The 20,998-nt window shown below is 52.3% G+C and overlaps 2 protein-coding genes and 1 long non-coding RNA gene across 16 annotated transcripts in view; 1 reads left to right on the forward strand and 2 right to left on the reverse strand.

Moving 5' to 3' along the window:
- Positions 1-8: 8 nt before the first annotated feature.
- LOC115072370 lies at positions 9-897 on the forward strand. The gene is made up of 2 exons (XR_003851416.1): positions 9-648; positions 727-897. It is a non-coding gene; the product is annotated as an uncharacterized LOC115072370 (long non-coding RNA).
- Positions 894-16,124, reverse strand: Hsd17b14 (hydroxysteroid 17-beta dehydrogenase 14). Of its 5 annotated transcripts, none has more exons than XM_008845005.3 (10): positions 15,905-16,122; positions 15,670-15,803; positions 15,192-15,230; positions 14,903-14,985; positions 14,026-14,092; positions 10,394-10,485; positions 4,654-4,758; positions 1,780-1,847; positions 1,596-1,692; positions 894-1,343 (listed from the first exon to the last, which is right to left on the reverse strand). In XM_008845005.3, exons 2-10 carry the CDS (start codon positions 15,755-15,757, stop codon positions 1,170-1,172), a joined length of 813 nt encoding a protein of 270 aa, XP_008843227.1. In that variant the 5' UTR covers positions 15,758-15,803; positions 15,905-16,122; the 3' UTR covers positions 894-1,169. The 5 variants fall into 5 exon arrangements, with proteins under 5 accessions (XP_008843227.1, XP_029425140.1, XP_029425139.1 ...); XM_029569280.1 differs by having other exon boundaries at positions 15,670-15,806; XM_029569279.1 differs by having other exon boundaries at positions 15,670-15,812.
- Positions 16,125-16,353: 229 nt separating this feature from the next.
- Positions 16,354-20,998, reverse strand: part of Plekha4 (pleckstrin homology domain containing A4) — a 40,279-nt gene continuing 35,634 nt past the window's right edge. For 3 of the 10 annotated variants that reach the window (XM_017801106.2, XM_029569274.1, XM_017801105.2), the window contains 3 exons: positions 17,552-17,601; positions 17,110-17,222; positions 16,354-16,803 (listed from right to left, as the gene is read on the reverse strand). In XM_017801106.2, coding sequence (XP_017656595.1) covers positions 16,538-16,803; positions 17,110-17,222; positions 17,552-17,601 — 429 coding nt within the window. In that variant the 3' untranslated portion in view covers positions 16,354-16,537. Of the gene's footprint in view, positions 16,804-17,109; positions 17,223-17,551; positions 17,602-20,387; positions 20,445-20,998 lie in introns of those variants that run through there. The other 7 variants (XM_017801109.2, XM_017801108.2, XM_017801107.2 and 4 more) reach the window with 4 other exon arrangements.

Genomic DNA, 20,998 nt, shown 5'->3' on the forward strand with positions numbered 1-20,998 from the left:
GAGATGTAAGACAAACCTTTTCCTCCCCAAGTTGGTATTGGTCAACGTGTTTTGTCACAGCAATGGAGAATCAAACTAGAACAGTTACCAAAATTACACCTCTGCTCTGTGCTCAGACCCAGTCCCTAGGCCTGGGTCCACCCAATTCTGGGGCACATTCTCCCAAACGCTACACTCTCAAGTGCTCACCAACCCCAACCCTGAGTCACTGTCCCCTCCTCCCTCAGACTGCTCCAGACCACGGTAGCCAAACCACAAACCCTCCCCCGAAGACCAGGCCACTTTCTCTCCAACTCCTACCCCTCCTCCTCCCTCCCCACCCCCGCCAGGCTTCAGGGGCCGAATCCACAGGCAGCAACCGCCCCCGCATCGGCCAATCAGCGATTGCCGCACACCCGCGATTTAGCCAATCCACATCAGCTTTGCAGTTCCACCCCCTCACCTGGGGGGCTGGGGCTGCAAGTCTGCGCCCTGCGCCCCACCTCGGGGGTATGTGGAGCCTGGCGCCTGTGTCCTCCCCGCAACACAGCAAAGCCTCAGCCCTCCTCCCTCTGACCCACATGGCTCAACACCCGGCTGCATCTGTACACCTCTCTACTCTGCTGGCAAAGAGCGCCAACTTCATTCCCCTAAGGACCCAGAATAAAGGTAGACTTTTGTGTACCTTCTACATTATCTCGCAATTACCGCTTAATGTATTCTCCCCGGCGGGCCTTTTTTAATTAGCGCCTAGGTGAAGCGGAACTGCGCTCCCTGGCGACCGGAGTTAGCAACTTGGGCAACCCCTGCAAGGTCTCCAGGGAGTTGTTCAGAACGACACGTGGCTGCAGGAGGGAAGCAACGCTGGTGTAAACAGACTTGTATAAAGAACAGGAAATAAATATGACGTTGCCTTTCTGGGTGCAAGTTGCTTTTATGGGCTCAGGATGAATGATGTATTATGAAGTGAAGCGAGAGGCTTGGGGGCTGGGGCTGAACCAGGGAGGTGGAAAGTACGGGTTGGAGATGGGAGTGGGAAGTGCTACCTAGGGAGGAGGCCCAACTTGTAGCTCAGTGGTAGAGCACCTGCTTAGACTCCCCAGAGAGGAGCTGGGGGTATGACTCAGTGGTAGAGCCCCTGCCCAGAATCCACCGGGGGGGGGGGGTTAGCTTTGTGGAAATTGGGGAATTCAGGGAAGGAGAGTGGAGACTTCCACAGGAGTGCCGGGACTAGCCTTTCGACCATACCCCAGCTCTGCACCTCCTGTCATAAGAAGCTCAAGGCCTGTACAGAAGGTGGCATCTGAGGCCAGGAACACGGCTGCTGCCCCCACCTCGGCTGGCTGGCCCATGCGGCCCAAGGGCTGGGGAGAGAAAGGAGAAAAAAGATCAAGAAGAGCTCCCTCACTCAGCCAGGCATGGTGGCTCATACCTGTCATCCCAGTGGGCAAGAGGCCTAGGTAGGAGTTTGCCTTAACTTGAAAGTCAGCCTGGTCTAGAGATACCATGGATTACATGAGGAGGGAGGGAAGAAGGGAGGGAGAGAGACCTAATGAACACCCCCCTCACACACACCCTCAATTGCCTCCATTCCTCCTATCCCTGACCCTTCCTACCTGGGCTAAGGTGCCTTCCAGGATGGTTGCTCTGGGATCTGGTGTTGAGGCCGCCAGCTCTTCCCACAATGGGGTCCAAATGTTTCCTGGGGAGATGCTAGGCAGAGAGAGAAGGCATCAGAAAAGCTTGTGCCTTGGGGTCTATCCTGGCACCTCTCCCAACACCCCTAGCCTCTCAGCTCACCAGTTGACACGGACACCATATCTGCTCTCGTCCAAGGCCAAAGCTTTGGTCATAGCTGTCACTGCCCCCTGCAGAGGGAGAGCCCAGAGAAGGTGGAGTCTCTGAGGATGGGGATCCTCTCGTCCTCTCCTTCCGGACAACCGGCAGCAAGCTGGAGCATCATTGAAGAATGTCTCCATCATCTTACAGATTTTCCCCCCATGCAGGCTCTGGAAACACTTGTCCAAAGCAATTTGTCATATGGTGCTATGACTCAGGGCTGAACCAGGGAGGTGGTGTGGGACACTCTTGGGCTCTGACACTTGTCATACCACAACAGGATGTTGAGGCAGGAGGATTGCCACAAGTTCTATGACAGCCTGAGCTACAGAGTAAGACCCTGCTGAAAAACAAAAAACAGGCTGGGTGTGGTGGCACATGCCAAGAGTCCCAACACTTGGGAGCAGAGGCAGGCAGATCTCTCTGAGTTCAAGGCTAGCCTGGTCTACATAGTGAGTTCCAGGCTAGCTGGAGCTACAGGGAGACCCTGTTACAAAAAGACCAAAAGAAAAAAAAAAAAAACAACACCAGGGCTGGAGAGATGGTTCAGCAGGTAAGACACTAGCTGCTCTTGCAGAGGACCTGGGTTTGAGTCTCAGCACCCACATGGTGGCTTACAGCCATCTGTAACTCAAGTTCCAGGGGATCTTCTGACATCCTCAGGCATTGCATAGCACAGGTGCACTTACATACATGCAGGCAACGTACTCATAAGCATAAAATAAAAATAATAAAATATTAAAATAAACACAAAACAAAAAACAAGAAAGAATCAGCAAGATCGTTCAGCAAGTAAAGGCACTTGCTGCCAAAACTGATGATCTGAGTTCAATCCCTAGGCCCCACATAGTGGAAGGAGAGAATAGACTCCTACAAGTTGTCCTCTGGCCTCCACACATGTACCACGACATGCAATCCACACACATACAATAAATTAATCAAAATAATAAAAAAGGAAAACTAAGAGGATAAGACCCTATTGCTGAAACATAACACAGGTTGATTGCAGGACACAGAGATATCAAGCTGCAATTGACCTGAAAATGCCCTCCCACTGACTAGCTTTCCTAGTGCCGGAAGGAGATATGCAGGTCACTGGGGGAGAAAAGTCATTAATAGACTTACGCATTAGACTGTGCGTGCTACAAAATCAACCTACCAGACAGGCAGACAGGGTGTGCCCACTGGTGCACTGTTAAGGGGGTAGCCAAAGGCTCTCTCTGATCTGCTTTGAGGACTGCTCCACGTGAAGGAATTCATGCCTCATACTATAAACCTGGTCAAAAGCCCATGGCTGAGGAGATCATAGGCCCTAGGAGGAAACCAACTATTGTTTTGCTAAGTGGACATGTTATCAAACTGCTTTCTAAATATTTATGTTCACCATAAATTTGTACTTAACCTTAGTCAGAGAATCTTCCTTTTTTTTTTTTTTTTTTTTTCGTTTTTTTGAGACAGGGTCTCCCTGTAGCCCTAGTTGTCCTGGAACTCACTATGTAGACCGGGCTGGCCTTGAACTCACAGAGATCCGCCTGCCTCTGCCTCCCAAGTGCTGGGACTAGCATGCACCACCACGCCCGGCTGAGAATCTTCTTTAAAACAAAAAAATTTAAGGGCTGGGCACGGTGGCGCACACCTTGTAGTCCCAGCTGGGGCTACAGGGAGAGCAGCAAGTGCTCTTAACGGTTGAGCCATCTCTCCTGCAGCAGTTAATGTGGAGACTGATAACTGTTCAAAATGCCGAGAATAAGTGACTGTTGAGTGCTTAGCCCTGAATGGGACACACACACACACAGAGCACACACACACACATACACACACACACACACACACACACACACACAGAGCACAGGAACATCACAGAAGAAGGGGCAGAAAAAACATGTTCAGGGCTGGAGGCTGGGGAGGAGCGTGGGAAGTGCTGGACTTGGCCAACGCACTCACAGACTCCCAACAGCTGGGGTAACCTGCACAGGATCAAGCCAGTCAACACCCAGCGCAGACAGGAGAGAGGCTCACTAGGTCCCCATTCCTAGCTGAGGAGCTTTTGGTATTCGATGGCTGGTGGGCAAGGGTTACTTTTCTTCGAGGGTGTGGCCACCGGTAGGTTGCCCAGGCTCTGGTAGATGCCTGCACCCAGGGACATGCAGAAAATACTGATTGGATCAGTGGGTTATTACCAAAAATAAAAGGGAGAAGAAAAAAAAATACAAAGTGGGAGGAAGATAGGGATGGGGGGTCTTGGGTGTGGGAGAGTGGGGGGAGGGAAGATGGTTATTATCAAAATACATTATATAAATGCACGAAATTGAACAAATAAACATTCTTTTTTAAAAAAAGGGGGAGCTGGAGAGATGGCTCAGCAGTTAAGAACACTTACTGTTCTTGCAGAAGACCCAGGTTCAAATCCCAGCACCCACATGGCAGCTAACAACTGTCCATAACTCCAGTTCCAGGGGATCCCACAGCCTCTTCTGTCCTCCTCGGGCATTACATGACACCAGTGCACTTACCTACATGCAGGCAATACACGCGTACACATAAAATAAAAATAATAAATAAAATATATATTTTTTAAAAAGCCGGGTGTGGTAGCACATGCCTTTAGTCTGCCTTTGGGAGGCAGAGGCAGGAGGAGGTCTGTGAGTTCAAGGCCAGCCTAGTCTACCTAGTGAGTTCCAGGTCATCTGGGGCTACAGGGAAACTCCGTCTCAAAAAAGACCAAAAATAAATAAATAAACTTTAAAAAAAAGATGTCTAAAAGAAAAAAAGAAAACTCAAAGCTGAGGCCTAAAGAGTCACGAAAGGGTAACGAAGGGACAGGGTCTGGCCCACCTTGGTGGCCACGTAGGGAACTGCCCGAGACTGCCCAATAGCACCAACCAGGCTGGAGATGTTGATGATGTTGCCTCTGTTCTTCCGCAGGTGGGGGAGGGCGAGCTGTAGAGACAGGCAGGTCAACAATCCACACCCTTGCTATGGAGAGTGGCCACCTACACCCTGATGCGCAACAGTGTCTAGTGCCCTGTGTGGTATCAGTGGGTCTCAGTGTGTGTGTGGGGGAAAGCACCTGGAATCCCTGTGGTTTGTCCATGTGTCTCTGGAAGGGACTTCTGTCTTTTTTGTTAGGTCTCTGTCCCTCTCCTTGAGTCTGTCTCTGTCTCTATCTGTTTCTCTCTCTCTCTCTCTCTGTCTCTATCTGTTTCTCTCTCTCTCTCTCTTTCTCTCTCTCTTTCACACACACACACACACACACACACACACACACACACACACACACACACTCTCTCTCTCTGTCTCTAACCCTCTCTCTCTCTCTCTCTCTCTCTCTCTGTGTGTGTCTGTCTCTCTCTCTCTCTCTGTCTGTTCCCTCCCTCCTTCTCCCTCTCCCTCTCCCCCTCCTTGCCCCCCCCCTCTCTACAGGTGTAGCCCCCTGGCCTGGAACTCACTATGTAGACCAGACTGGCCTAGAACTCAGAGATCTGCCTGCCTCTGCCTCCAGAGCCTTTTTCTTTTTAAATTTTATTTTATTATCATGTGTGTGCATGTGTGTACACATGATGTGTCTGTGTGGGTGCATGCGCCATGGCATCAGAGAACAACTTTTAGGAGTTGGTTCTCTCTTTTTACCACATGGGTTCTGGGGATTAAACTCAGTTTTGTCTCTGTCCCCCATTCTCTCTCGGTCTCTGTCTCTCTCCATCTGTGTGTCTCTGCCCCTTGCTCTCTGGATGTCTGTCTGTCTCTCTTTCTTTCTGGGTGTCTGTCTTTCTCATTCTCTCTAAGTATCTCTATCTGTCATTCTCTGTCCCTCTATCTCTGAGTCTCTGGGTCTCTGTTCCTCTCTCTCTCTAGGTATCTGCCCCTCTCTTTCTGGGTCTTTCTCACACACATTTCTCTGGGTCTCTGTCTCTGTCCTCCATTCTCTCTGGGTCTCTGTCTCTCTCCATGTGTGTATCTTTGTCCCTCACTCTAGGTGTCTGTCTGTCTCTCATTCTCTCTCTCTCTCTTTCTCTCTCTCCCTCTCTCATTCTTTTTCCCTGAGTCTCTGATCCCCTGTTCTCTGGGTCTCTCTCTCTCATATATCTCTCTCTCATTCTCTGTCCCTCTACCTCTAGGTCGCTGTTCCTCTCTCTCTGGGTATCTGCCTCCCCCTCGGGTCTCTCCTCTCTCTCTCTCTCTCTCTCTCTCTCTCTCTCTCTCTCTCTGCCTCTATCTCTCTGTGTCTCATTCTCTGTCCCACCTCTCTCTCTTGGTCTGTCTCCCTCCCCCTGTTGGTTTCTGTCCCTCTCTCTCTCTCTCTGTGGATCTGTCCCTCTCTGTGTCTCTGTCTGTCTCCCTGGTCTCTGTCCTCTCTCTCTGTGTCTGTCTCTCTGTCCCCCTCCTCTCTCTGTCCCCCCTCCCTCTCTCTGTCTCTCTCTCTCTCTCTGTCCTCTCCTTTCTCTAAGTTTTCATATGCTACTCAAGGCTACTCCAGCCCTCACCAAACCAGGAAAATACAAGCAGTACTCAGAAGTCTATTCGGCCAAAAGTGAAGGGAATGCTTTTCTCCCTGGAGCGGAGATGGTGTGTCTGAGTTGCACAGCATTCTCTGTGGTCAGACTGCCACATGGGAAGCCTCCTGCAATGCACCCACCAACTTCTCCCCTGCAGCTCCTTAGACCCTCCCCCCAGTGTGTACCCCTTCACTGCACAGGACCTTGGATAAACTCAAATTCTGTCCTTCCTCTGCCTTGCTGTGGGCAGTGTTGCTGAGGACGCACAGTCTGTTCCAGCCACTAAACATTACTGAGCACAAGCCAGCACCCCCAGGAGGCTCCTGGAACAGGAATCTAAATGGTCCCCATCTGTGATTTGCCCCACCACCTCCTCCATCCCCCGTCCCCAAACACACTCTCCCCCTTTTTCCCTGAATTCTCTGTAAATACAGCCTCAGCCTCACAACCTCATGGTCTTTGCTTCTGCTAACCCTTCTGTCTTCACTGCTCCATCCTGAAGTCCTACATCCATGGTCTACCTTTCCAGGGACCTTCCTAGTTTGCCTAGGACTGAGGGATTTCTGGGCACAGTCCAGCGTCATCACATGCCCTCAGGTCCTGTGCAACCACCTCAATAGTGAGACCATCCTGTGTAAAAGGGTACCCTACCCACCTGGGGCCCCACTCCTCTTGAGTCCTTTGGGCCAGGCTCACCCTTCCCCTCCCACATTCTCCCTTATACCCTGGAACGAGCCTCCAGCAGCCTTCCCCACCCCTAATCTTAGTGAACCCATCTTCTCTTTTCTCCCCCCTTCAGAATGGGAGGCTCTGGCAGGCCCTGGAGGGCAGGACCACCCCCATGGCCCCCCTCCTCCCTGCACCAGATGCACAGCTTGGGACTCAATAAAATTTGCCCCACACTCTCTGATCCTTTCCTGGCTGCCCACACAGCCCCTGGCTGGTGTCCCTCCCATATGGCTTCAGGGAGTTGGTGAGGTGCTGGCTTTTACACTCACCTTCCTCCACCTGGAGGCTCTCTGTCTTACTGGTTGGAACTGGGGTCCCCTAAATGTTTGTGTAAGGTGAAGAACACATTTCTGTGCATGTGCATGGGTGAGCACATGCATGTGGAGGCTTAAGGTCTATGTCGGGTGTCTTCCTTGATCACTTCTCCACATTTCTCTATTATTATTATTATTATTATTATTATTATTATTATTAGGTATTTGGTCTTTTTGAGACAGGGTCTCCCTGCAGCCCCAGCTGTCCTGGAACTCACTAGACCAGGCTGGCCTTGAACGCACAGCGATCCACCTGCCTCTGCCTCCCAAGTGCTGGGACTGCAGGCGTGTGCCACCACACCCAGCAATTTTCAATTTTTTAATTAAAAGAATCTTTGGTTTTCTTTTCCCTCCACACACACACACTTATGTGACCCAGAGAGGAGAATTCCAAAGTTGAAGCCAGTCTAGGCAAGACTCTGACCCAAAGAAGGCATTTAGGGACCCTCAAGAGCATTGCTTTGCATAGGGTACACCTATTAATGTTTACTAAATCACACCGTGCGCCACCACGCCCGGCTATTATTTTTATTTTATGTGTATGAGCGTATTGCATGCATGTATGTAAGTGCACCCATGTTGTGCAGTGCCCACAGAGGCCAGGAGAGGGCGTTGAATCTGCTAGAACTGGTGGTATGGATGGTTATTAACTGCCCGTGGGTGCTGGGAATTGAACCCTGGTCCTCTGAAAGAGCAGCCAGTACTGCAACCACTCAAGAGCCATCTCAAGAGCCCCTAATTTTTTTGTCTTTTTGAGACAGGGGTCTCCCTGTAGCCCCAGCTGGCCTTGAACTCACAGAGATCCACCTGCCTCTGCCTCCCCAGTGCTGGGATTAAAGGTGTGCGCCACCTTGCCCAGGCCTTGGTCTCTCCAAAACCTGTCCCCCTCTTGGGTTCACGGCACAGGCTTCAGTTCCTCCTGCTGAGGAGAACCTGACTCTCCTCTCTCTGTCCTTCATTCCCTCCGCATCCTTTTCTGAGCACCTACTATGTGCTCGGACACAGCCAGAGTGGTCTGTAATAGTATTCCTAGGTTCATCATCCTTCCTTGCTCAGATAGTTTCCGTGGCTCCCTACTGCTGATAGAAACAAGATCAAGGGAGATTTCTGTGTGGCTGACTTCTGAGGAGAGGCAGCCGCTGCAGGCTAACCAGTGATATGGAACATTCTAGAATGTGGTTAGGGATAGGAAGAGAACAGAGCAGGAAGATGAGCAGGGGGCGAGTGGTACAATTCTAAACAAGGTTCCAGGAGGTATGGAACAAAGACAGGGGATTGGTATGGGCTGAAGAAATGTCCTGAAGACCACGCCAGGCAGAGGGAACAATAGCATGCGTGCCAAGGCCCTGAGGTAGAACTGAGGCGGGTGATGAGGTCAATGCCAGGAAGGTGAGGTCAAACAAGAGCAGCCCAGTCATGTGAGGCCTTGAAGGTCACCACCGCTCACTTGGACAAGTACAACTGTCTTCTAAACTGGTCCCTCCTCTTCCTGCATACTTTACAATCTGATTTATTCTTTTTTTAATTCCTTTTTAAATTTGTTTATATTTTTATTTTATGTGTATGACTATATGTGTGTAAGTACACCCCTGTTGTGTGATGCCCGTGGAGGTCAGAAGAGGGTGTCGGAGCAGGGCATGATGGTGCACGTCTTTAATCCCAGCACTAGGGAGGCAGAGACAGGCAAATCTTTGTGAGATTGAGGCCAGCCTGATCTACATAGTGAGTTCCAGGCCAGCCGTGGCTACAGAGAGACCCTATCACAAAAGCAAAAAACCAGAAGAGGGTGTCAGAATTCTGGAACTAGAGTTATGGACGGTGGTTAGTTGCCATGTAGGTGCTGGGAACTGAACCTGGGTCCTCTGCAAAAGCAGCCAGTGCTCTTAACCACTGATCTATCTCTCCAGCCCCTGATTTGTTCTTTATACAAGAGCCAAGGTGATATGTTAATAGTATCAAGAGAGACCAATTGTGGTAGTACATTAGGGAGAAAGAGACGGGTGGATCTCTGGGAATTCCAGACCAGCTGGGGACCAGGCTACAGGGACACCTTATCTCAAAAAACCAGATCAAACATGTAAAATGCATCGAGAGCTCCTGAGATAAGACCAGATCACCATGACTTTCAGACAGTGTGGTATGGTCCCACCCAAGCCCTTTCTAAACGGGTCCTTCCCCTCTCTCCCTCCACCCAGCAGCACTCTTTTTTTTTTTTTTTTTTTTGGTCTTTTTGAAACAGGGTCTCCCTGTAGCCCCAGCTGGCCTGGAACTCACTATATAGACCAGGCTGGCCTTGAACTCAGAGACCCACCTGCCTCTGCCTCCCAAGTGCTGGGACTACAGGCGTGTGCCACCATGCTCGGCTTAGGAGCAAACACTCTTACTGTCTCTCCACAGGCCCATCTCTCTCTGCCTTGAATACTCCACCCATTTCCTTCCTGGTTTGTTTTGGAGAACAGAATCTCACTATGTAGCCAATGATGACCTTGAACTTCTGATCCTCCTACCTCTGGCTCCAAAGTGCTGATATCATAGATGTGAGCCTTCACTCCTGATTTAGGTGGTGCTGGAGAATTGAACCCAGGGCTATGTGCATGGTGGGCAAGCACTGTACCAACTAAACTACATCCGCAGCCCCACCTTCTGGGTTCTGTTTTTGTTGTGTTTCTTTGACAGGGTATCACTGTGTACATCTGGCTGGCCTAGAACTCACTGTGTCGACCAGGCTGGCCTTGAACTTTCAGAAATCTGCCTGCCTCTGCTTTCTAAGTACTGGGATTAAAGTCAGGCCCCACCATGGCCTGCTTAACCTCCTGGGTTCTTAACATCATCACTTTCTACCTCCAGGCCAGATTAGAAGGTCCTGGAAGGTCCTGGAAGGTCCTGAGGAAGCTGTAGCTACCCTGGTATGTGTGGGAGTAGGTGCCTGTTTTCTATATAGAACACAGTCCTTCTCGAAAAAGGACAGGAAGATAAGTAATACAAAAAATGTGATGACATGCAGGTCACACACTAGTCCTAGCCTGTCGGCCTCACCTTGGTCAAGGCGTACATCCCCAACAGGTTCACTTCTAGCAGTTCTCGGAAGCCCTCTATGGATGTCTCCTCAGGCCACTGAGCAGGTGGGTCTAAGGGAAAGAAGAGGATGAGGCTGGGACAGGATGGCAGGTGCACAAGGTAGAGGTGTCAGAGAAGAGGGAAGTGTTGGGGTGCAGGAAAGGAAGGAGGCTGTATAGAGTTAATGCAAATGCAGTTTCTGCAAACCAGGGCATGTTGCCTCAGGACTGTCATCCAAGCCCCTCACTGGGGGATCCTAGGCAGGGGCTCTACCCCTGAGCCACACCCCAGCCCCTCACTAGGGTAGTCTAGGCAGGGGCTCTCCCCCGGAGCCACACCCCAGCCCCTCACTAGGGTAGTCTAGGCAGGGGCTCTCCCCCGGAGCCACACCCCAGCCCCTCACTAGGGTAGTCTAGGCAGGGGCTCTCCCCCGGAGCCACACCCCAGCCCCTCACTAGGGTAGTCTAGGCAGGGGCTCTCCCCCGGAGCCACACCCCAGCCCCTCACTAGGGTAGTCTAGGCAGGGGCTCTCCCCCGGAGCCACACCCCAGCCCCTCACTAGGGTAGTCTAGGCAGGGGCTCTCCCCCGGAGCCACACCCCAGCCCCTCACTAGGGTAGTCTAGGCAGGGGCTCTCCCCCGGAGCCACACCCCAGCCCCTCACTAGGGTAGTCTAGGCAGGGGCTCTCCCCCGGAGCCACACCCCAGCCCCTCACTAGGGTAGTCTAGGCAGGGGCTCTCCCCCGGAGCCACACCCCAGCCCCTCACTAGGGTAGTCTAGGCAGGGGCTCTCCCCCGGAGCCACACCCCAGCCCCTCACTAGGGTAGTCTAGGCAGGGGCTCTCCCCCGGAGCCACACCCCAGCCCCTCACTAGGGTAGTCTAGGCAGGGGCTCTCCCCCGGAGCCACACCCCAGCCCCTCACTAGGGTAGTCTAGGCAGGGGCTCTCCCCCGGAGCCACACCCCAGCCCCTCACTAGGGTAGTCTAGGCAGGGGCTCTCCCCCGGAGCCACACCCCAGCCCCTCACTAGGGTAGTCTAGGCAGGGGCTCTCCCCCGGAGCCACACCCCAGCCCCTCACTAGGGTAGTCTAGGCAGGGGCTCTCCCCCGGAGCCACACCCCAGCCCCTCACTAGGGTAGTCTAGGCAGGGGCTCTCCCCCGGAGCCACACCCCAGCCCCTCACTAGGGTAGTCTAGGCAGGGGCTCTCCCCCGGAGCCACACCCCAGCCCCTCACTAGGGTAGTCTAGGCAGGGGCTCTCCCCCGGAGCCACACCCCAGCCCCTCACTAGGGTAGTCTAGGCAGGGGCTCTCCCCCGGAGCCACACCCCAGCCCCTCACTAGGGTAGTCTAGGCAGGGGCTCTCCCCCGGAGCCACACCCCAGCCCCTCACTAGGGTAGTCTAGGCAGGGGCTCTCCCCCGGAGCCACACCCCAGCCCCTCACTAGGGTAGTCTAGGCAGGGGCTCTCCCCCGGAGCCACACCCCAGCCCCTCACTAGGGTAGTCTAGGCAGGGGCTCTCCCCCGGAGCCACACCCCAGCCCCTCACTAGGGTAGTCTAGGCAGGGGCTCTCCCCCGGAGCCACACCCCAGCCCCTCACTGGGGGATTCTAGGCAGGGGCTCTACCACTGAGCCACACCCCAGCCCCTCACTAGGGTAGTCTAGGCAGGTGCTTTACCTCTAAGCCACACCCTAACCCCTCACTGGGAGAGTCTAGTTGGATGCTCTACCACTAGCCATACCTCCAGCCTCATATCTATTTTCCTCACTGTGGAATGTGAATTTTCCTTCTGGGTTCACAACTCAGACACTACTCCTCACAACAGAATTTGGGGCATGGCAGGTGTTCAATTAACATCAGCCTAAGGGAAGGACAGAGATAAAGAAGGGATTTCTATGGCTCCTCAAATCCTTATCTTAATTTGAAGAGGAAAAGCAGCTGAGATGGAAGCCCAGCTGGCCCAGACACTCCTCTGCACACCATCTTTGGAGGAGACTCAGGAAGACTTGTGTGCTTTCTGAACCTCAGTTTACCGCCTTGACATACTGTCCTGTAGGGCAGCAATGGAGCTAATGAAAACTCAGTCTAGAATCTGATAAAGTGTGCCTGGGGCCATCTTCCTGGGGAAGCCCTGAACATTTAGCCTTCAGCAAGGCAGGAACTGTACCCAAGGCTCTGAGAATAACATGGGGGATGGTGGCCTAACCTCCTTTAGGGACCACAACACTCTGAAAGGAAAAAGTGATGACTCTTATTCCAGAGGTTTGGAAACAGACGCACAGGGAGAGCAGGACTCAGCAAAGACAAACAGAAAGCCAGGCTGGGGGTCTAGCCTACTGTAAGGAGAGAGGTGTGACCTGAGGAGGGCTTCTGAGGAAGAGGGGAACTTGAGGTTCAGAGGAAGGAGTGGGGCCACTGAGATGGCTCAAGGGGTAAAGGCACATGCAGCGAAGTCTGGCGACCTGAGTTTGAGCTCTGGGACCCACATGGTGGAAGTTGTCCTCTTACCTGCACACATGTACTGTGATACATGAGTGTGTCTACTGTGCTGGATAGCATTAGTGTCAACTTGACACACCTGGGTTGAGGGAGCCTCAACTGGGGAATTGCCTCCATTGGACTGGCTTGTGGCCATGTCTGTGGGGGCATCTTCCTAATTGTTGAGTGATGTGGGAGGGCCCAGCCCACTGTGGGTGGTGCCACCCCAGGCAGGTGGGCCTGTGTTGTATAAGAAAGCAGGCTGAGCAGGGGGCCAGGCCCGAGTAAGCCAGTAAGCAGTGTTCCTCCATGGCCTGTGCTCCAGCTCCTGCCTCCAGGTTCCTGCCCTGAGTTTCCACCTTGGGCTGCTTGATGAACTGTGACCCGGGAGATGTAAGATAAATAAACCCTTTCCTCCCCAAATTGGTAGTGGTCACAGTGTTTTGTCACAGCAATGAAGAAACAAACTAGGACACCTACCCATGTGAACACACACGTAAACAACTGTAATTTTTTGCTTTTTTGAGATAGGGTCTCTCTGTGTAGCCCTGGATGACCCTGAACCTCTGCTTGCTAAGTGCTGGTATTAAAGGAGGCAGAGGCAGAGGCAGAGGCACGTAGAGCTCTGTGAGATCAAGGCCAGCCTTGGATACATAGTGAGTCCAGGCCAGCTGTGGCTACAGGGAGACCCTGTCTCAAAAATAAACAAAACCAGAGAATGGTGGGAACTCAGCAGGCAGAGCAATCAGGAGGCAGAGGCAGGTAGATCTCTGTGAGTTCAAGGCCAACCTGGTAGCAAGTTCCTGACCAGCTGGGGCTACAGGGAGACCCTATCTCAAAAAGGAAGGAGTGGGGTTGGAGAGATGGCTCAGCAGTTAAGAGCACTGGATGTTCTTGCAGAGGACCCGAGTTCAGTTCCCAGCACCCTCATGGCAGCTAACAACTGTCCATAACTCAAGTTCTGAGGAATCCAACGTCCTCTTCTGGTCTCTGCAGGCACTGCATGCATGGGTGCACTTACATGCAGGCAAAACATTCATACACATTTTAAAAAATATTTAAGAAGAAGGAATGGAGGAAGTAGGACGTGGGTAGACATCAAGGGACATTGGCCCTGGGGCCTCACAACTTACGGTAGCCAGCATTGTTCACTACACAATCCAGGCGACCAAATCGGGAGAGGGTCTCAGAAATCAGCGTCTGAGGACAGAGGAAACAGCAGGTGATAAGCCTGGAAAAGTCATGAGGCAGAAAGGAAGAGTAGGCTCAGGTGAGGAAGGGACCCAGAATCACAGAGTAGGCCTAGGCAGAAGGGAGAGATAGAAAGCCAAGAGCTGGACTTCACAACACAGTGACCATTCTAGAAAATCGCAGTGGTAGAGAAACAAGATGGAGAAAGAGCAAGTTAAGAGAGAGAGAGAGGACAGAGGCAGAGACCCTGAAAGAGGGGGACAGAGGCAGAGACCCAGAGAGCCCAGAGAGAGGGGGAGATACAGAGACAGAGGCAGAGACCCAGAGAGAGACAGAGACAGAGATCCAGCAAGAGAGGAATAGAGACCCAGAGAGAGGGGGACAGAGACTCAGAGAGAGGGGGGATTGAGATAGAGATGGGTGGAGGACGACAGAGGAAGGGTCAGAGACCCAAAGAGAAAGATACAAAGGCAGAAACCCAGACAGAGAGAAAAACAGAGAAAGAGAGAGAGAGAGAGAGAGAGAGAGAGAGAGAGAGATTGATACACACAGAGACAGACAGATCCAGACTGGGAGATAGACCTGGGGGCAGATGACAGATACTGAGAACAGGAAAGTTAGAAACTGCTGTGGAAGGAAACAAAGGTTTGAAGTTCCCATTCCTAAAGATCTGACAGGTGTTGTAAGAGCTAGAAGAGGGCGAGAGAGAAGCAGGGGGACCTGTGTACACAGAGTTGACAACTGAGGTGGAGTCGGGTAGCTAGAGAGAGTTGGTAGTCATTAGAGATGGGGTATAGGGACAGAACAGAAAAGACTCACCTGCAAGTCTCCTTCCTGAGTCATGTCACAGGCAATGAAGGCAGTGCCAGAAAGTTCCTGCTCCAGAGCTCGGCCTCCCGCCTCTGTAGGAGAAAGACTCTGGATCTGAGGGGAGCAGGGTCTGAGGGAGGAGGCTCTGGGCTCAGACACCAGGGTCTGAGAGAAGAGGACAAGGGTCTGGATCCCTGGGTCTGAGGGACGGAGGTTGCAGAGGAAAGGACAGGGTTGAGGGAGAACAAACCGGCTAGGGAGAGGAAGGACGAGGTTGAGGACTGATGGACAAACTCACCATCCTTGTCACAGAAAACCACTTGGGCCCCACTGTCCACTGACAACAGAAAGAAAAAGTTACCAAACCCACACAGATTCAGGTCACGGCCTGTGCTGCCCTCTTGTGGTCACCTGGAGCGGTGCAGCTCAGGGGCTGCTCCTGTGACCTGTCTCATGACCTGTCCTCTCAGAAGGGGCAAAATCTTATCCAGGGGCTGCTGAGCCCTCATCTTGGGTTCTAGAATAAATCCCAAATCTACAAGAAATGCATTACCCAAAGCAACTGTTTTCAGCTAGAGTGACAGACCCCGCAGGGTGACTAGCAGTTTGTATGCCCCTCCTTGCAGCGAAGGCCCGGAGCCATTGCTCCGCACAGTCCAAATTGACTATTGCAAGAACAAGATTGGAGCCTTGTGCTCCACTCTGCATGAGCCTCCACATGCCCCATGAGTTCTGTACTACCTTCCAAATGTGGGCAGGAAGACCCCCCTACTCACCAAAGGCTCTCACGATCCCAGCACCAATGCCTCGACCGCCCCCGGTCACCACCACCACCTTTCCGGCACATCGAGTTCCTGAAGCCATTCCAAGTCCACTGCCTCTCTCTCACACCCTCGGGGCCTCTTTCCACCTCCAAAGTCCAGAGAAGCAAGGGGACGGAACCAGATATACAGATATACAGGCTGGATCCTGGAAGGCCAGCCCTGGGGTGTTCCCAGGAAAGCTACACACCTGGGAGCACGGAGACACACCTCTCCTCCCTCAGACCTGGAAGACCAGCACTGCCTCCTCCCTCTGACCTAGAAAACCAGGCCCCAGGTATCCTCCCTCAGACCCAGGGAATCAGACCTAAATCATCCTACTTGTCATGAGACAGGTCCTACCCTTGAGACTCAGGGGTCCAGACCCCACCTTCCTCCTTCAGACCAGGGGTCCTCCCCAGCCTCCTCCCTCAGACCCAGGGGACTAGGCCCTCACCCTCCTCCCTCAGATCCAGGGTCCTCCCCAGCCTCCTCCCTCAGACCCAGACATCCAAGCCCTCTCCCTCCTCCCTCCGACCCAGGAGTCCTGGCCTCAGCCTCCTCCCTCAGACTCTATTTTAAGACCTGGCTCCCCACTTCCTCAGACCTGAGTCTAAGGCCCCTGCCTCCTACCCATCAGAGCCCAGTGTCACAACCACAAACAGAGAATAAAGCTATTTATTGACTAATGGTTCAAAGTTTTAATCCAAGTTTGAACAGTGTAGGGGTAATCAATCTTTGACCACAGTAACCCTGGGACCAAACCACGCCCCCTGTCGTCCTGAATGGCCCCACAGCGCAGGGTGGTACCTCCAGGCCACGCCCCCACGCTGCGATTGGCCGGTCAGAAGCTGGACTGCAGCAGAGTGACTCTCAGAGGCCACGCCCCCTCACCCTGGGTCAGTGCGGGAGGGGCGTTCCCGGGGTCCCAGGTGGACTCCCAAGGGGCGGGACCTCGGCTCCGCCCACTGCCCTGGCGTGAGAATCCCATAGTGGCACAGTTAGCCTTGTGAGAAGCTGGGGACAAGGAGACGTGGGGCAGTTCGGTGAGAGGCTGCGGCCCTGGAGAGAGACAGTCTCCCCGCGAGTTTGAATTTCCCCCTGGAGAGCCTAAATGGAGAATGAGAACAGTAAACAGATCTGTACTCCACACTTCCAGCCACCTCCCTCAGATTAGGAGTCTTCCCCAGCCTCCTCCCTCAGACCAGGAGTTCTCCCCAGCCCTCCTTCCTCAACAAGAGTCTTCCCCAGCCTCTTCCCTCAGACCCAGGAATCCAGACCCCAGCCTCCTCCCTCAGACTCAGGGATCCATACTCCAGCCCTCCTTCCTCATAGATAGGAGTCCAGGCTCCAGGCTTCTCCCTTAGACCCAGGAGTCCTCCCCAGCCATCCTCCCTCAGAGTCTGGGCCTCTCACCTGTCATCAGCCTGTGCCATTGTGAAGCCTCAGTGGCTAGAGCTTGGGAGAGGCTGAGGACCCGCTCCCGGTGGCCTTCGGATGTTGGCAGGTAAGGTGTGGCATGCCTGGGACTAGAGAAAATAGAACATGGTGTCCAGCCCTCCATGTCCTCTTAGGAGTTGTAGTTCTCACTTTAGGTGCAGGCCCAGTGCACTGTGGGTCTGTAGTCTAGTCATCATTACCCAATTGTTGGATGGATGGCTAGGGTTTGATACAGGCTGGGGGAGTTGAGGGAACTGCGGTTCTTGATGGGGCAGGAGGGGCATCCTGGCTCCACAGCAGAAGCCCCACCAAGGCCTCTGCAGCTTGGGGACTTGTAGTTCAGTGCACCACAGACTACACACACAGCACCACTGCCTCCCACCCCAGATCTCCCTCCCCACCCGCCTCAGATCCGTACCTACTCCAGGACCCAGAGCTCCGGAGCCATTTTGCAGCTCCTACAACAGGCTGGAAAGGAATTAAGTGGTTAGAGTTCCTGCCTTGGGGGATGGTCCCAAGTTCAAGGCCAGCCTCCTGAGTGGTATGGAAAGAGACTCTTTCTTTTTTGGTCTTTTTGAGACAAGGTCTCCCTGTATCCCCAACTGGCCTGGAACTCACTATGTAGACCAGGCTGGCCTTGAACTCACAGAGATCTGCCTGCCTCTGCCTCCTGAGTGCTGGGATTAAAGGTGTGCACCACCACCCCAGAGCAGAAAGAGATAGTTTCTAAGAGGAAAAAAATCATGAAAGGAACAGAGAGGGGAGGAGAGGGTAAGGGAGGGGAGAGAAAGGGATGGAAAGAAAAGCAGGAAAATTCCTGACATTCTCCCCCCACACAGCAGCTCACATGGGTACGGAGGTCAGGACAATCTGGGGTATCTGTCCTCTGGAATCTCACTTTTCCTTTGAGACAGAATTTCTCATTGGCCTGGAACCTTGGCTACTTGGTCAGGCCAGAGCTTACATGGACCTGCCTGTCTGTGTCCCATCCTGTTTCCATCACTGGTAGGATAGACATGTACCACCACCCCAGGCCTTATATGTGGGTTCTGGAGATCCGAAGGCAGGTCACAAATCTGAATCCATCTCCTCAGCACTCCTGCCCCCACCACCTTTTTTAAGACAAATTCTTCTGTATCCCAGGTTGGCCTTGGACTCCTGAGTCTCCTGCCTCCACCTCCTGAATACTGGGGTGACAGGCATGCACCACCACCAGCCCTCACTTCTTATTTTTAGGGTAACAGTGAGGGGCCCCTAAAATGGGTCTAATTGTAGGTGTACAGTAGGGTCTTCCCTATAAAGGTTGCTCTGGTATGGCTCTAAATGTTCCTTCCCAAAGGTCTGTGTGTTTATCTCCCCAGCTTGTGGTGCTATGGAGATGTGATTGGACAATGATCAATGGATCAATTAATTAATCCACAGATCAGTGTTAGAACCCAGGCTTGTGCCTTTAGAACTGATCCCACAACCTGAATCAGACCCAGGACCCCCTGACGCTCTCTCTGGAACAGAGTCTGTGTCATGACTCTCAATTTGCAGACTTTTCCTCTGTTTTGAGAACTGGCCTAAGACTCCTCAGGGGGATATTCTCTCTCTCTCTCTCTCTCTCTCTCTCTCTCTCTCTCTCTCTCTCGCACATGGGTATGGATGTCAGAGGACAACCTTTGGGGGGGTCCCCTCCACTTGCATCTCCCACTTTTTCTTTGAGACAGGGTCTTTCATTGGCCTGTGAGCTTCTAGGGGTCTGCCTGTGTGCTCCCCATCACTGGGGTGCTAGGCGTGCATGGTCATGAGGCTGTGGGGGGAGCCAGCAAGCAGCCTTCCCCCTTCAAGTTCCCGCCTGACTTCCCTTGATGATGGACTGTGATCTGTAAGCTCTCCCAAGTTGCTTTTGGTTAAAGTGTTTCTCGCAGAAACCCAAAGGGAAGAGAGCATACTGCTGACTTCTCAGTGCACCCCCAGAGGAAGGGAGATCTGGGTGCACCCAAAGGAAGGGGAGAGATCACTCCACAAGGTACAAGGGCCAGGCACAGCTGTCAAATTCCTGGGAGCATTATGGTCTGGTAAGGCGCATATGGTACCTGACAGCTGTTGAGAAAGTTCTATGACAGCCCGTGCCTGCAAATGGAAGAGAGCTGCTGGTCTTCCTGGGGTTCTGGGACACCAGCAGCTTTTCATACCCCACCTTGCCCAAGTGCCCATCCTCTGGATAACCGGATAAACAGGGTGGCCATATGGGATTGGGATGGAAGGCTCAAGAGGCCTTCAAGCAGGCTATGATGCTCTTAGGACAGCTGTGTGTCCATTACCCAGAGGTGGACGGGACATGTCCATAAGTCAACTGACAAATAGACTATATCAGGCCTGCCTGTCAGTGAGAGACGCAAGTGTGCCTTCATCTGTGTGGACAGGCATTTCCATGCAAACAACAGGCCAAGGCACCATCAAGTGTCTCACCCAATTAAGCACTATGCATGGATGTCCATGAAGAATTGAGTGACAGGGACATACCACAAAGACTATGCAGACCTGAGCTGAAGGCAACCAGGGACAACGGTACGTCCACCCACTGTACCATCCTACTGGGGCTGGATTAACTGAACTGAAAAATACATTATTAAATTAGTTAAAAAGCCAGATATGGCAGTGCACGCCTTTAATCCCAGCACTTGGAGGTAGAGGCAGATCTCTGTGAGATGAAGGCCAGCCTGGCCTGCATAGCAAATTCTCAAACAAACAAACAAACAAACAAAATGATAAAAGGGATGGCTCAGAGGTTAAGAGCCCTGGCTGTGATTCAGTTCCCAGCACCCACATGGCAGCTAACAACCATCCTTAACTCCAGTTTCAGGGGATCTGATGCCCTCTTCTGGTCTCCATGGACATTGCATGACACAGGTGTACTTACATACATGCAGGTAAAACATACATTATAAAATAAAAATATGGGACTGGAAAAATGGCTTAGTGGTTAAGAGCACTGGCTGCTCTTGCAGAGGACCCAGGTTCAATTCCCAACACCCACTTGGTGGCTAACAATGGTCCATAACTCCAGTTCCAGGGGAATCCAATGCCTTCTTCTGACCTCTGCAGGCATTGCATGACACAAGCTGCACTTACACACATGCAAGCAATACACTCATACACATAAAATAAAAATAATATTTTTTAAAATAATAAAGCCGGGCATGGTGGTTTACACCTTTAATCTCAGCACTCGGGAGACAGAGGTAGGGGATCTCTGTGAAATCAAGGCCAGTCAGGTCTCCATAGTGAGTTCAGGCCAGCCAGGGCCAACAGGGAGACCCTGTCTGAAAAAGATCAAATAATAATAATAATAATAACAATAATAAGATAAAAAAATTTTAAAGAGGGCTGGAGAGATGGCTCAGTGGTTAAGAACACTGGTTGTTCTTGCAGAAATCCCGGGTTCGAATCCCAGCACCCACATGGCAGCTAACAACTGTCCGTAACTCCAGTCCCAGGGGATCTGACAGCCTCTTCTGTCCTCCGTGGGCATTGCACAACATGGGTGCATTTACCTATATGCAGGCAATACATATAAAATGAAAATAAATAAAAAATTTAAAATTTTTTTAAAAGAACAGTTGAAGTTCAGGAGGTGACTTGCACAGGTAGAAAAAACACTCCCAAAGGCTACAGGTTGTTAAATAAGAATGCCAAGGGTGGGCTTCCCCCTTGTGAGTGTGGACCAGAGAAGCCCTGGAGGCCCCCTCCCCATCATACAAATCATAAAGCTGTTACTGCTGTTGGTTGCATGCCAGAGCTAAATGGAAAGACCCTGTAGCTGAAGACACGGCATGCTTTGGTTGCAGGATGTGGAGAAATCGGACTGGGACTGGGC

This window comes from Nannospalax galili, unplaced genomic scaffold (genome assembly GCF_000622305.1).
Source record: "Nannospalax galili isolate Female #2095 unplaced genomic scaffold, S.galili_v1.0 scaffold960, whole genome shotgun sequence".
NCBI classification, from domain to species: domain Eukaryota; kingdom Metazoa; phylum Chordata; class Mammalia; order Rodentia; family Spalacidae; genus Nannospalax; species Nannospalax galili.

Excerpts from the sequence above, each read along its gene's own strand:
- Hsd17b14 (XM_008845005.3), bottom strand. The coding sequence starts at position 15,757 with ATGGCTTCAGGAACTCGATGTGCCGGAAAGGTGGTGGTGGTGACCGGG. Across the intron at positions 14,986-15,191 it reads GGTTTTCTGTGACAAGGATG|AGGCGGGAGGCCGAGCTCTG; the intron begins GTGAGTTTGTCC and ends TTTCTCCTACAG. Across the intron at positions 1,344-1,595 it reads TGGAAGGCACCTTAGCCCAG|CCCTTGGGCCGCATGGGCCA; the intron begins GTAGGAAGGGTC and ends TTCTCTCCCCAG.